The 14,520-nt window shown below is 33.4% G+C and overlaps 1 protein-coding gene across 2 annotated transcripts; it reads left to right on the plus strand.

The window, feature by feature from the left end:
• The first annotated feature begins 323 nt into the window (after nt 1-323).
• On the plus strand, nt 324-13,125 carry LOC141459466 (tetratricopeptide repeat protein 5-like). 2 transcript variants are annotated; one of them, XM_074138583.1, is made up of 10 exons: nt 324-560; nt 1,976-2,077; nt 3,190-3,295; nt 3,739-3,956; nt 4,669-4,911; nt 6,180-6,230; nt 6,821-7,006; nt 7,085-7,233; nt 10,622-10,766; nt 12,365-13,125. In XM_074138583.1, exons 1-10 carry the CDS (start codon nt 504-506, stop codon nt 12,485-12,487), a joined length of 1,380 nt encoding a protein of 459 aa, XP_073994684.1. In that variant the 5' UTR covers nt 324-503; the 3' UTR covers nt 12,488-13,125. The 2 variants fall into 2 exon arrangements, with proteins under 2 accessions (XP_073994684.1, XP_073994685.1); XM_074138584.1 differs by lacking the exon at nt 1,976-2,077 and having other exon boundaries at nt 327-560.
• The last annotated feature ends 1,395 nt before the right edge of the window (nt 13,126-14,520 follow it).

The raw sequence follows: 14,520 nt of genomic DNA on the forward strand, positions 1-14,520 counted from the left end.
AATAAATTCGCCTAGGACTCTAGAAGGAACAGCTGCGAAACCTGATGTTCCTGACGAAGCCGGTGGTTCTGAGAGCTTATTGAAACTTTTATGATACTCTCATTCATTTTCATAAATAAAAGTTATAAATTATTCTTAGGAAACCAATATATCAATTTAATTCAAGAGAGTGTAATGAATTTATAGGTTTCATATAAATATTTTGGCAATGGTAAAGTGGTGGTAGCCCCTTCCTTATTTACTTATTATTAACATGAGTACTCATTTTTTTTTGTTGATGGCTGACACAAACACAGCTCTAATTCTATACAAAAAAAAATTCAGAAAATAAGAAGCGCATTTACAGTTTGATGCAGGCAAACTACTAATAACATTGAAAGCAAACCTGTACAATAACCTACTTCAATAAATACAAACAACCGCTTTCAGTGCTCATGGGTTTCAAATTAAGTAAATTAGTCATCTTTACTTAATTTTAATAGGGTTCAGATTGTGAAACAAACATGGCTAGCGCTTTGCCATTTTTGGATAATGAAAATCCTGACATTGCAGAAATTGAGGTAACAAATTTCATCCTTATGTTCAAATGTTAAAAAAATTTGTTTTGGGTTAATAATAATATTTTTGTAGATCATGATTGTAAATCGTTAAGTAGTTAATATGGTTTAATTACTGAAATCTTGAGTGAATTATGAAATTTAGTTTTCAATATTATGGACTTTTTCATTCAGAATTTTTAGGTTGTGCACTATTAGATAAAATAATGGGACAAAAACAACTGTAATGATGTTGGACTAAGACTTTTTTTGCTGCGGGCATTAGCTAGTGTATTTGTTATGTATACATTTTCTTCTATACCAAGAAATCTCAACATCTGCTAAGAGACTGACGGTTTACAGGGTTCTTTAGCTGTAGAAGATTCATGTCGGCAGACCTACAAAAGAAAGGATGATTCCTCTTTGTACGACAGTACGAGTCCTCTGACCACTCCAAGTTCGCGCATTATCTTTTTCGAGAGATAGTGGAATGTCACTGTTGGCTTAATGACCATTATTTCTCTTGTATCTATGGAGTGAATCTTCTGTACTTTCGGCGCTTCACATTGTAAACTCTTGCCTAATTATAAGTGTTGCACAATTCAACTTTCACAGTGTAATCTAATATGGCTACTATAATCTAACATGATAATCTGGCTTATTTTCCCTCCTACAGTTAACACTTTCGATCCCCTTAAATTGTACTTCGACGACATCTTAGCAGACGTATTAATGTTATTATAGTTACGCTTGTATGGTCTTACTAGAACCATTAAAAGCATAAGAGCTATTTAAAGGAAAGAATTCGACGAGCACCTTCAATCTATTCTACAGAAAAGCAAAAAGGAAGATACCCCACGAAAGGAACAAACCTCAGGAGAAATCCCATTATGTGTATGTAAAGTTTTTTATTGCAGTCATTTTTCTAGGGATTCGCAGAAAAACAGTTGTTAGCAACTACTGTTATATACTTTCCCCATTATGTGGCATATAACTACCAGGCAAATTAACAACCACAATGTAAACTAATATCCGTGATCTGTCTCATGATAATCTGGCTTATTTTTAATTAATTAATATTATTATTATTTTTGTAATTTAAGGCGCGTCAACATGTGAGGTTAGATGGCGCCCAGAACTTCCTTCAGTGCATGCTGGTCTCCGTACAGTGTTCTCCGTTACAGACAGCATTGTTTACCACCGGATAGTGAGTTGTAAGAAGCTCCTAGGTACAGAAAATCTAATGTACGGTAGCTGTAAGCTAGCCTCTTAGCTAATCCCTTTCCTGCTCCGGTTTATTATCTCTCCTAATCGGTTAGCTCTGTGCGATTCCACTAAATTGTATTTCGGCCGTCATCCTTAGCAGAAGTATAAATGTTAATATAATGACTGCTTAAATGGCTTCATTAGAACCAATAATGTTTTATTGGTGTTTAAAGGAAAGAATTCGAGCTCTTTCAATCTCAACTCCTGAAAAGGCAGAAACAGCAAAAAAGGAAGAAACCCCACGACAGGAAGAAATAAGATTGATTCCATTATGTGTATGTAAAATTTTTTATCTCACTAGAGACTGCTGTCGTTGTCTTAACTTTGAGTTAAGGTACAAACCCACAATACTATAGCTCACCACACTACATTGTGCACTTAACAATACAAATATTGTGACTAAGTATCTAGTATATTATTTTAGCATAAAATCTGGACTAGTACTCAAACAACACTAGGGAACCTGTAGAATCTAGTTGTGTGCAATTACTTTGAGTTTATCCCCGGCTAGGGGGGAGGGGAACCTTTCGGCTCCGCTCTTGAGGATGGTAACCTGTTTTAGGGCGCCAGATAGCCGAAGTCATCCTAGAACAAAAGTTCTAGCCAGCTCCAAATAAAGATATCTTGAAGAGTGCCTCAGATGGGATAACTTAACGGTGAGGAGGGCGGGTCCTGTAATAGAAAACGTAAGCGAAAGGGAAGGTAAAATAAAACTCTCTCTCTTGGATTAGAATTAACAGAAAAACACCGATTTAAAGAAAAGAAAGAAAGTTACCGGAAATATAAATAGAAATATCTCTTAAATCTAACATTCTAATAATAATAGTTACAAATTAAAATAAAAAGAAAAGTATATACAAAATATGCTAGGTTTTAAACCTTGTAAGAAATGTTTGTTAATCAAGTGCGCAAAGTAATTTTCGTTACTCTCAAGAATGGTTGGCGATAGAAATGTTTCGATATGCAGCTGCACTGGTCAGGCAGAAGGTTAGTATACGAATCATGTTTTATTATTGACAATAATCAATACATGGAGTATTGCCAGCCAGAGGTCAGAGAGACTCCTCTAGTTTAAAGTTGAAATAAATTATAACTAGCAACAGCCTATACCGTCTAGCGGATATTTCAGTTACAAGTTTAGGTAAAAACCCACAATACTGTAGCTACCACATTTATATATACTTAACAGCATAAGTATTGACTAAATAGATTGACAGTATATTCTAGCTTACAATCTGGACTGGCACTAAAGCAATACTGGGGGGCTGTAGAGTTTAGTTGTGTGCAACTTATTGGGTTTACCTACAAACTCACGCCACTATAGCTCACATATACATATATATTACTCCTGTATTAGTTTGAATGTTTCATTCATCTATTGTTTTAGCTTCTTGTAGACGAATTGGTTAATTATAAGGAAGAATTTCGTTGTAAGCACGATGAGATCGTAAGACGTGGTCATGCTTTAGAACAGATCATGCTGCTGCACCAAGGTAATACTTTTTATTGGCGCTCCTGGTCTAAAGCTAGTGTAATAATAAACCCTAATCATCAAATCAAGGTTGCATTAAATCAACGATACATTTCTAATTCCTATTCTTATTCCAAAATGACGTACATTCCATTGTAACTTCAGACTGTGAATACTCTTGAAAAAGTTTTCTCTAGCTCTTAACATGTTCCTCTACTTGGTTTTGAGTTAATTAATGGGGACTTATTGAGCTTACATTGCCCATCAAACAGCATTGCAGGTCACACATTTTGTGAGAGAATTAAGACCTCATTCATTCAGTCTGGTAGCCCTTAAATGAGTCTAAGTCTAACATAGTGTATGGGCAATATTCAAATTTAATCGAGTTTTTAATAGCTGCATGCCGCTAATGACCGTTACAATTTTATGCGCCATAAAACAGAAACAAAGTTCAATGTGTTGCAGAAAAACTAATTGCCGAAGATAAATTGGTATACTGGCTAAAGCTCGGCCAGTTGTACAGTATGACCAAGAAAGATAAACAACCTGCGATTGATGCGCTTTCTAAGGTTGTCAAGCTTGATCCCAGCATGCCTGATGCATGGAATACTATGGCGGAGTGTTACTGGCAAGGGGGTGACTATGATATGGCTCAAAAGTGTCTCGAAAATTCTCTTAAGCAGGTCAGAATTTACATCTCTGATTTTAGTTCTAGCTTTGTGTTTGTGAGGTCAGCGTATTTAACAATCAAAAGTAGCTTTAGGTTTACAGTTTAAATTTGGCTTAGGTTTCTCGAGATACTATACAATAATAATCCTGAAATTTTAAAAAGTATTAAATGTGGAATAAAAAATACAAATTTGAAGAAAATCTGAATACCGGAAGTGCCTCTTTATTGATTTGATTTTCTATTTTTTTTTCGAAAATAGTTTACGTGACTTTCTTTGCGTATATTAACATACTAATCATGTAGGCGTATTCATTTTATTTGATTTTTTTTTCTGAGTTTCTTAGGAAGAGATGAAGTTAAGCTAAGCTCTCCTCTAAAATGCCATTTCGGTGAATGTATGGTCTACCGGAATTGTGACTGTACAGGACAGCTTTTTTAAGTTTTCGCCAATTTTCTAAGAAGACTCGAAAAGTTTATTTGAAATTAGAAATAATATTTGTTTGATCTGTCACTTTGGTTTGAGTATTTTAAAGTAATATTTATTTCATTCAGTACTAGGAAGTTATGACTCACGCTTTCTTTATGTATATTATTTTAGGGAAGTGAACATATTATATTAAAGCAAATTATTTTTTTTGCAAATTTTAAGATTCAAAAAATGCAATCTATATATTGCGGTAAGAGAAGGTATTGCAGAAGTGTTTACAGCATTTTTGTTATTACAGGTACGATGCAGAGTGCCTCTCAGGAATTTGTCCGTCATTTGCCGTAAATTAGCATTAAAGTATCCCGACAGAACGCCCCTTTTTTTGCAAGCTGGCATTGACTTGGCCAAGGAGGCTGTGGACAAAGACGTTAAAGATGGCATATCCTGGGGAATCTTAGGGAATGCATACCTTAGCGCTTATTTTAACTTAAACAATGATGTGACCTGCGCCAAGCTGGCGTTGTCTGCTTATAAACAAGCAGTAAGTATTCCTTCCTTAGAAGACTCTGTGATTTTGGTGATGAGAGAAATTTTGAAACTATTTGGGGTGGTGGCCTATTTAGGTATAGTAAGTTCATGCGCCTTCCTGATCTCCAGGAAGGCAAAAATTAAGCATTTCAAGAAGTTCATCTTATCTATGCTTTTGCATTTGCATATGCTTTTTAAACCTGTTATTCTGAAGACAAATAGAAGAACCTCCTTCTTTACGAAAGGAAAATTCTATGATTTATCTTGGTCCAATAGAAGAATGTAATTCGTGGAGAAAGTGGAAGAAAAAGGAGTTATATGAACTGCACGACTAAGCTGTTATAATGAAGAAAATGAGTGGTGCCAATGAGGAAGAGAGCTGGACAAAACCAGGAAGGTTGGTAGATCTGAAGTCAGGTGATGTTACCGACACGAGAAATCTACTAGGTACTCGCAATAGTTGAGGTGCTGCAACTAGTAGAGTCACCTGGAAGAGAATACCTTAGTGTAGATTTATCTGACTTATTACTATTTCAAAAATAAATAATGTGTACAATCACAATTCATTTTTTAATATAGAAATGTGACAAAAAACCTTCGATTTTTTGCTGCTTTACTTTAATGTGTAAAAACACTTCTTGCTAGTAATTGCTTTATTATTTTGATACCACTAAGGTTCTGTAGAGGCAAAAGTTTAACAGCTACCACCTTCTCTACAGTTTTTACCTCACCAAAACTGAGTTATTGATCGAAATAAGTAAGTGGCAGTCCGAAGAAGCCAGATCTAGGCTATAAGCGGGTGAGAAGAAAAGTGATTCCGGCTCAATAATTTTTGAAGCAGGCTGAGGTATTGTGTGGTCTTGCATTATGCTGCAAAAGATTATTATTATTATTTTTGTTGACTAAACAGGAGTTTTTTTTTTTTTTTAATAGCGTAGACACTAACTATCCATATGCTGAATAGCATAACTATCCAATTATGCTGAATAGGGTTAATGTGTGATGATAGTTGGTCAATTGGGAAAAATTCGAAATTCACATTTTTTTCAGAGTGCCCTTATAAAAGAAAGACAAAACGCAAAAAAAAGTGTTACACTCCAATGAATATTTTGTAAACATTAGACGGACAAAAAGTATTTTTTTGTAACTCTTTTATGTAATGTAACATTATTAAAGTGCAAGTTGTCTATGCACTGGAAAAATTAAGAAAAAAATAATTACAGTTTATCCTTACATGAGTTTTTCTGGATAAGTGCAGTTACTATCAGGGTTTTGTTACAGGTGAAGCTGAGCACCACTAACAATGCAGAACTTTTCTATAATCAAGCTTTTGTAAGTATTTCAACTATAATTCAAACAAGTTCCCTTAGCACTGTGTGAACCTCCACCTAAATCTCCACCAACTTATAAATTCAAAACAGGTTTGAGGACCATTTTTGGACTGAAAACTTTTTTCCGGCTCCCTTTCTAGGCAATATACTGTTAATTCTCACAGGAAAAATGTCTCATTTTCTGCAGTGCAGCGAGTATTGTGGCTCACTATTTAAATCTTCAGCACTTAATAAAGTCAAAATAAGTTTCAGAAGTATTTCCTGGGCAGGACTGGACACTCTTTTATTAGCCATCCAGACAATGAATGTTTCTCAATTCTCTTAAAAAACCTGGTGCCCTTATATTAAGTACTTAAGTTAATAGTAAAGTATGTGCTTCCGTCCCACGTCCTCTACACCTAATTTGTTTTTGGGCGTTAATTAAGCTACGCCAGCAAAAAATTGGTGATTACTGTAGTCCAGATCATTGTCAGCTCAAACTAATGTTCAAATTATTGAAATAAAGCAATAAACAGTTTGTGGAGCATTGGATGAAATGTAGTAATCACTCCTTTAGTGCTGTCTAGACGTTGAAGTTAGTATTAATTCCAGGCTAATAAGTATTGCGAGATTTATGAGGATGCGTTAATTGCATTGGATAACGCCATAGCACTGGAAAATGATTGGGAGCAAGCTATCAAGCTCAGAATTGAGTTACTGTCGTTTCTAAACAAGGTTCAATATTTTCATTCCTCTCTTGGCAAACAAAAACCAAAACGTCTGGCCAAGCTCCAGAAGGTAAAGTATAGATATTTATGCATCTTTGAGTGTCTCCTAGCTGAAAGTATCAACAAGGGTTTTTTTTTGGTCTTGCAGGATCTTCAAAATTTGCAAATTGCCCCTTTCATGAAATCGTTGAAGGCGGAACCGATCAGTGTAGGTTCTTTACAGATAGGTGAGAACCACAAAGTATTTATATATGGCAAAGTGATATGGTCTTCTCCTCAAGAGAATTCTTTCCCTTTGTAAGTATAGACGGTAACATCCTCATTCTCATTCTCGTGTTTTTTATTTTTTCGAAATTTCCCGCCGTTAAAAAAAAAAGTGGGTGGAGCATATAACTTTGGTCACCCTGTATATATGTATATATATGTGTATATATATATATATATATATATATATATATATATATATATATATCTCAGGGTGATCCATTTAAAACGCACCAATCGCTAATAACTTTTTAGGAAAGCGGAATTTCGAAAAAACTCCCTGTGATTACGGTAAACTCTTGCCATGGAGTGGCGGGTGTTGGTCTAGTGGTCAAGAGCGTGGTTTTGTAAGTGGGAGATCCCCAATTCGAATCCTTCTTGTGACTACATTTTATTAAAAAAAGTATTGTGATGTATTAAGTATTATGAATAACTGCATACGCAGAATTCGAACTGGTGATGTCTCACTTACAAAGTCACGCTCTCGATCATTAGACCAACACCCTGGCAAGATATTCTTACCGCAATCATAGGTCATGAAGTCTTGCATACAGGGTACATTAAAATGATGTGTTGGTTCCTTTAATTTGATGATAAAACAAATTTATTCTGACTCACTCATAACCATTACATTGCACTACATTTTTAAAATCTCCAATTATTATAATTCTTCTGTTCTTTGCGTCGCAAATAACATTTTTTTGCAGTCAGAGGACCTCCCAAAACGTGTATTTCTGGTGGAAAATTAATATTGAAAACCGTTCACGAATTGATAAAATAGTAACTTTGATCTTAAATATCTCGACAAATATTTGGGATATCGAAACGGGGTTAAAGTCATTTGTCACAGTTTTTTATGTAGTTGCCAAAATCATTGGTCCTTATGAAATCCCAATCGGGTTTTTGGCCGTAACTCCGCGAAAAATGAAGTCACAGCATCAGGGGTAGTAAATTTGAAAACTAGACCAAAAAAACATATAGTTTACTTCGTGAGTTTTTTCGAAATTCCGCTTTCCTAAAACGTTATTAGCGATTGGTGCGTTTTAAATGGATCACCCTGATATACAGGGTGTATACGGAGGAGTGGTCGAAACTTGGGGAGGTGATTCAGTAGCTCAAATGCAACAAAAAATATTCTCTTCCCTTTGGCCCGATTCTCAATAGTGTCCAAGATATTTGCATTTTTAACTTTTCCGTCGATATTCGTGTTTTTCACCATAAAAACTGTCGTAACTTTTCTATCCTTTATCCTACATCAAATCTGCTTATTCCAAACGAAAGAGCATTAAATTTCCTATAAATCTGCTTAACCCAGAGCCTCAAAACGTTTCTTATAACAATGAAATTTTTACTTTAATGTCTAAAAAATTCGATCTCGATGATTTCTGTTAAAGTTTTCAACTGCATTTTGTCAATTATTAATGAATCAAGGAATCACATAATTTCAGAAAAAGTTGCGCATTTATTGAGCTTCAAGATCATATGGATTTTTTTGGTTTTTAATAAAACCCTACCCCGAACAGAGGGGTGTAAATGCAGAAAAGTGGGATTTTGCGAACTGACTTTTCATTACTAATTTACTCTAATATCAATTTTTACCATTTTAGTAACCATTTTAGTTTATAACAATTATTATTTTATAAAACGGAAGTAAAAAATAAAGTAGCAATAAAACACAGAAGTGAAAAAGTACAATAGGCAGGTGCCTAGTTAAAAATGCTACAAAAATCGTTCGAACTATTCAAACAAGGAAGCGGGAAAGAATTGTGGCAAATTTTTAGTTTCTTAACTACAGTTGTTTGTGCAACATATTTTAACGACATAATGGAGGTTTTTTTTCATCAAAGTTAATTAATAATGATTCAAAACTAATCGATTTTTGGAGAAGGAACAAAAAGAATATAACCATTTTATTTTTGAATTATTATTAATTAACTTTGATCAAAAAAACCTCCATTATGTAATTCAAATAAGTTGCACCAACACATGTAGTCAACTACTGCGTTTTATTGCTACTTTATTTTTAACTTCCGTTTTATTAAATGATAATTGTGAAAAACTAAAATGGTTACTTTTCTTTTTGTTCCTTCTCCAAAAATTGACTAATCGGTTACGCAAAATCCCACTTTTCTGCATTTACACCCCTCTGTTCGGGGTAGGGTTTTATTAAAAACCAAAAAAAATCCATATGATCTTGAAGCTCAATAAATGCGCAACTTTTTCTGAAATTATGTGATTCCTTGATTCATTAATAATTGAAAAAATGCAGTTGAAAACTTTAACAGAAATCATCGAGATCGAATTTTTTAGACATTAAAGTAAAAATTTCATTGTTATAAGAAACGTTTTGAGGCTCTGGGTTAAGCAGATTTATAGGAAATTTAATGCTCTTTCGTTTGGAATAAGCAGATTTGATGTAGGATAAAGGATAGAAAAGTTACGACAGTTTTTATGGTGAAAAACACGAATATCGACGGAAAAGTTAAAAATGCAAATATCTTGGACACTATTGAGAATCGGTCCAAAGTGAAGAGAATATTTTTTGTAGCATTTGAGCTGTAGAATCACCTCCCCAAGTTTCGACCACTCCTCCGTATACACCCTGTATATTATATAAATATATACGATATATACAGGGTGAACCAGTAAGTAATGTCCATAGGCCTACTGTGTGTAGTACACACAAAGGGGAGTTCAATGACGTATTGGCCAACTTCATATTTTCCATTGTTCTTGAGTGACACTTTAATTTTTTTTTCTAAAAACATTACTTTTTTGCAATAAAAATGTTATTACTCAGAAAGTTTTAGTCCGAATTCGATTCTGATGACACGGTTAGAAGGATAGATCAATTTTCTAACGATTGACACCATTTCGAAGAATAAGTCATTCTCCAAACAGCCTCAATCTTTTTCCGAATACTGGAAAAATAAAAGTAATCTAAATTTTTAAGAAAACTTATTAGGCCCTTATGTGATCATTATCAGACCTAGGTACTGGCACTTTTTATAAAAGTTTCCTTGCCTAATGGGCTTTCAAACGGTATATCATTTTCCAGGATTCCTTTTATCTTTGTATGAGAAATTACATTTGTTTTGCAAGAAAACGTGTTCACGAGCACTCAACAGTGTTAGTTTATAAAGTTGTTTAATTCATTGAAAACTCTTTTAGATGGGCCAGTAGTCAGTTTTTAAAGTAGATTGTCTATTTTTATTATAGATACAGAGGTTTAAAAAAATGGGTCAATCACTAAAAATAAACTAGACTAAAAATGATTAAATATGTGTTTTTTATTTTTTCGAAATTTTCCGCCGTTTAAAAAAAAAGTGGGTCGAGCATATAACTCTGGTCACCCTATATGTATATATATATATGACTTATTGCTAAATATGTATGACATTGACTTCCTGATGAATTGCAGCACGTGTGGATGTTTAGAAGCCACTGGTCTCATTTTTGTTATAACAATCTATAATCTGACGCCAGGAAAGGGCTTCCTAATCGGCGACACAGTTTTCGTTCCCCATCCTAATTACAAAATGGTCAACTTTCATTATAAAGGCAAGGTAAGTAGCTGTTCTAACGTGCTACAGCACATTGAATACATTTCTGTCTATGTACAGAAGGACTACATTTCATTGCAGAAAGGTTTTACATATGAAAATTGATTCCATAAATTAATAATATTCTTTGTATTTAAAAAAAAAAAAAAAAAAATAACAATTTGAAATCTTAATCCTTATTAGAAAATGTTTAGTTGTACTGAAGAGTCTTATTTAAAACTGCTGATTGAAAAACACTAGGCCCACCTCAAAAATGCCAATGTTTTTCTCACTTATTCACCCATTTACAGAATATATTATTAAAGCAGGCGTCAGGTAGCCGAGCGGTTAGAGGTGAGACTTGTAAAGCTAATATGTATCGTGGTACTGGGTTCGATTCCCGGTCTTAGGCCTTGGATTTTATTTAATGGTTAATAAAAGAAATTTACAGTAAAGTATGTTTACTAGTCGCCTCCGTCCACGTCACCTAATTGATAGTTGGACGTAAAACCCGCCTGAAAAAATAGACAATTACTTTACTTTACATTACTAAAGCATGTTAGTTATGTGCAATGGTATTGACCAAGTACAAATCTGCTATACAATACTAAGGAAAATTAAAACATGCTTCTAACGTGTCTTGTCAGTCTAATTTACTCATCAACTACTAATTATAATTAGTATTTATAAGTAGGTATTAATAATTATAATTGATTAATATACCGTAATTAATATCAAGTGAAGATGTGGTTCCTCAACTTAGCTGCTAAAGTTAGAATTTGTGGGGACTATGCCCAGAATTTCTTCATAAATAGAGTTCTAAAACAAGATGATGTTCTCTCCACAATATTTTTAACCTCAGTTTGGAAAAAGTTATTAGGAACATAGAAACAAACCCTAATGGTATAATATTTAATCGAATCAGAAAATATTTAGACTGTGCGGATGACTTATTACTTCAAGGAAGAACTATGAACGATTTGGAGGAATAGAAGAAAACGCTAAAAGTGTGGGTTTGAAAATTAACTATCAAAAAATAAATACCTCATAGCCTCCAGGTTTGATAACAGAATAGGTCGATCACCGGGATTAGTCTGTACTAATCTTCCGTCTTGTTAATGGCAATTGCAATAGTATGCCTTTGAATTGCTTAGTCTGCAAAATTTGAGATATGCTAAAAAAAAAAAAAATTTAGGGCAAGTAAAGCATGCTTCTTATGTGGTATACTGTACAGATCAACTTAATATAAAATATTGTAAGTAATTTTTCTAATGTGTCGTAGTCATAGGAAGTGTGCATACCTAAAATATTGGATAAATGATATTGCCTCTAATGAGTGACAGTCAGTGGAGTGTAAGAATTTAGCACAATATATACGATATCGTAGATCTAACATTTACGATCGTAGATCTAACATTTGTATATTAAGAATTTTAAAGCATGTTCTAACATGACGTCAGTACAGATCTACGTTTTTCTTAAAGGGAACTACAACTTTCAGTATGACTTTTAAACTGTATGAGTAAATTACAGTGTACAAACTGTATCGAGGCAAGTATGCTGTAGTGTAATATTCTTTCCTAGCCTCATTATAATTAACATTATATTTTGCTTGTTCACAGCTCTACAAATTCCCTTCACTTCGAGTTGACAATCCTACTGTTTTGATCGTTAACAAGAAACGCTTAACTATGGATTACTTCACACCCTACGCAATGAATACCTCTGAAAAGGAAGATGCTTGACTTTCTTAATTTTTTCTTTCGAATTTTTAAATAGTTTTGTATTAGGTTACAATTTTTTATTTGAGTTCTCCTTTTAATATCAATTAAAATTTATCTTAGGGAGTGAAATGTGACCCTCTTTTTTACATTCATCAAATAATTATTATTTTTCGGAGACTTCAAAAAAAAATCAATCAATTTCTAATTGAGATGGGCAAAAAGAGAATTTGTCAGATTTTTTTGTATACAGTATTATTTTTTGTGAACAGTTCGTGTTATTGTTGGCTCTGGGGAGTTACTGCGGTACCTTTGTTTAGGTAGCACGAGCCGGAAAGTGTGTTTGTGTTCACGAGTAACAACAGCTATAATGGATCTTGAATTTGTCTCAGTCATGTCTGAAGCATTGAGTGAGTGAGTTTTGTGAGCATTCTATGATTATTCCTCGAGTATGAATGTCGATATATGTGACTGTTCTAAACCAATTAATAATGTTGCCAGATTTATGAAATTTGGAGTCTAAGTCCTTCAAAAAAGTCATTTGTCCTTCATACACTGTTTGAACTTTATAAACTTGTACTGTGAGTTCTCGGAGAAGTACCTCATATCCCAGACATGATTACTTCAGAACATTGGTAAATAGGAGCGCCATCACTTTTTTTTCAATCTTATGCGAAAAAACACCAGAGAAACTCAATGAAACCTTTAATGCCTCTTCAACATAAAATGATAAGAACATGCACATTAATTCACACAATTCAATTCCTCAATTCTAAGCGTACACTTAAAATGCCTCAGTAAGGCATGAAAGCATCTGAACTAATATGATATCATATAAATAAAGAATGGTGGTATAAAAAAAAAAATAAAACTTAATTTAATATAATTGCATTATCTTTTTGCTATGTTCAATTTAAACTTAAACAGCATTGAAAATGACAAGCAAGTGCTTAGTCATTAAAAAAATAATTCTAATCTAGTCGCCTTTATTGGATATAGTTTAGCTCTAATTGTAATCACTGACTGCTTTGAATGGAGCAGTCACTTGAAGCATTTTTATGGAGGAAAGTTGAAAAGCAGGACTAAACACTTTAAAGAACTTCTAAACATTCATTTCATTGTGTGATGCGGTCTCAGTTCCCTCAAAAAAGTGATATTAGAGCTGTTCGAGTTCTATTAAATGATAAAACAAGTGACTGTTTCCATCTCGAGATTTTGATAGCTAGACTACCATTTGTCTGGCCAAGTTTTCAAAGGAAGGCTGTGTTATTAAACTTGCGTGCCTTAACTTTTTTTTAACCAAAAATTAGTCAATACAAATTTATAGTTTAACATTAGTGTTATAATTTAATAATTGTAGAACAAAAAAAAATTTTTTTGTAATACAGATATTAGTTTGTATTAGCTTTAAGTGCTTGTTGAGTAGTCAATGAGAACCATGTACAAACAGTCCACTTCTTAAAGAAATACCATTTTATGAAATTTGTATATTTTTGATACTTGTTTATAAATTAAATTTGTATTTTTTATAATATATATTTTTTTAAATTAAATAATGGCTATTACTTATTTAAAAAAAATTGATCGGCTAGCAAATCCATTTTTTATTTTATCCATCATAGCACGTATATTTCTTGTATCCCTGAGTGGTTTCGGACTTTCATCCTTCATCAGAGATGGATTAATCAGTTTAGTGTAGAGCTTTTGAGTTCACTCACGTTACTTCTCGCACTACCCTTGCTAACTCTGATAATGGAAGGAAATCCGATACCGATCGTGAGTAAAAGAAATATGCGTGCTACGACGGATATAATCAAAGATATTACTAAAATTAATTACCTCCTCTCTACTTAGCTCGAGCATGTGCTTGTAATGTATTTAGACTTTCTCTAAATTTTCTACTTTAGTACCTTAATATCTTTATTTTCTATTAGTTTTATTAAAACGTAGTATTCTACGATTTATCGTTAGTTGCATTGTAAATGGTTTTTCATTTTGAGTTTGCCAGCTGTATCTGTCTTTTATGACTTTTGTTTCAGTTTTCTTGCCCGTAAATA

The sequence above is a fragment of the Rhodnius prolixus genome, unplaced genomic scaffold (assembly GCF_049639745.1).
Source record: "Rhodnius prolixus isolate KJV_2025 unplaced genomic scaffold, Rpr scaffold_11, whole genome shotgun sequence".
Lineage (NCBI taxonomy): Eukaryota > Metazoa > Arthropoda > Insecta > Hemiptera > Reduviidae > Rhodnius > Rhodnius prolixus.

Coding starts and splice junctions, on each gene's coding strand:
- LOC141459466 (XM_074138583.1), top strand. CDS start 504: ATGGCTAGCGCTTTGCCATTTTTGGATAATGAAAATCCTGACATTGCA. Junction 3,296..3,738: donor GATCATGCTGCTGCACCAAG/GTAATACTTTTT, acceptor AATGTGTTGCAG/AAAAACTAATTGCCGAAGAT. Junction 10,767..12,364: donor ACTTTCATTATAAAGGCAAG/GTAAGTAGCTGT, acceptor GCTTGTTCACAG/CTCTACAAATTCCCTTCACT.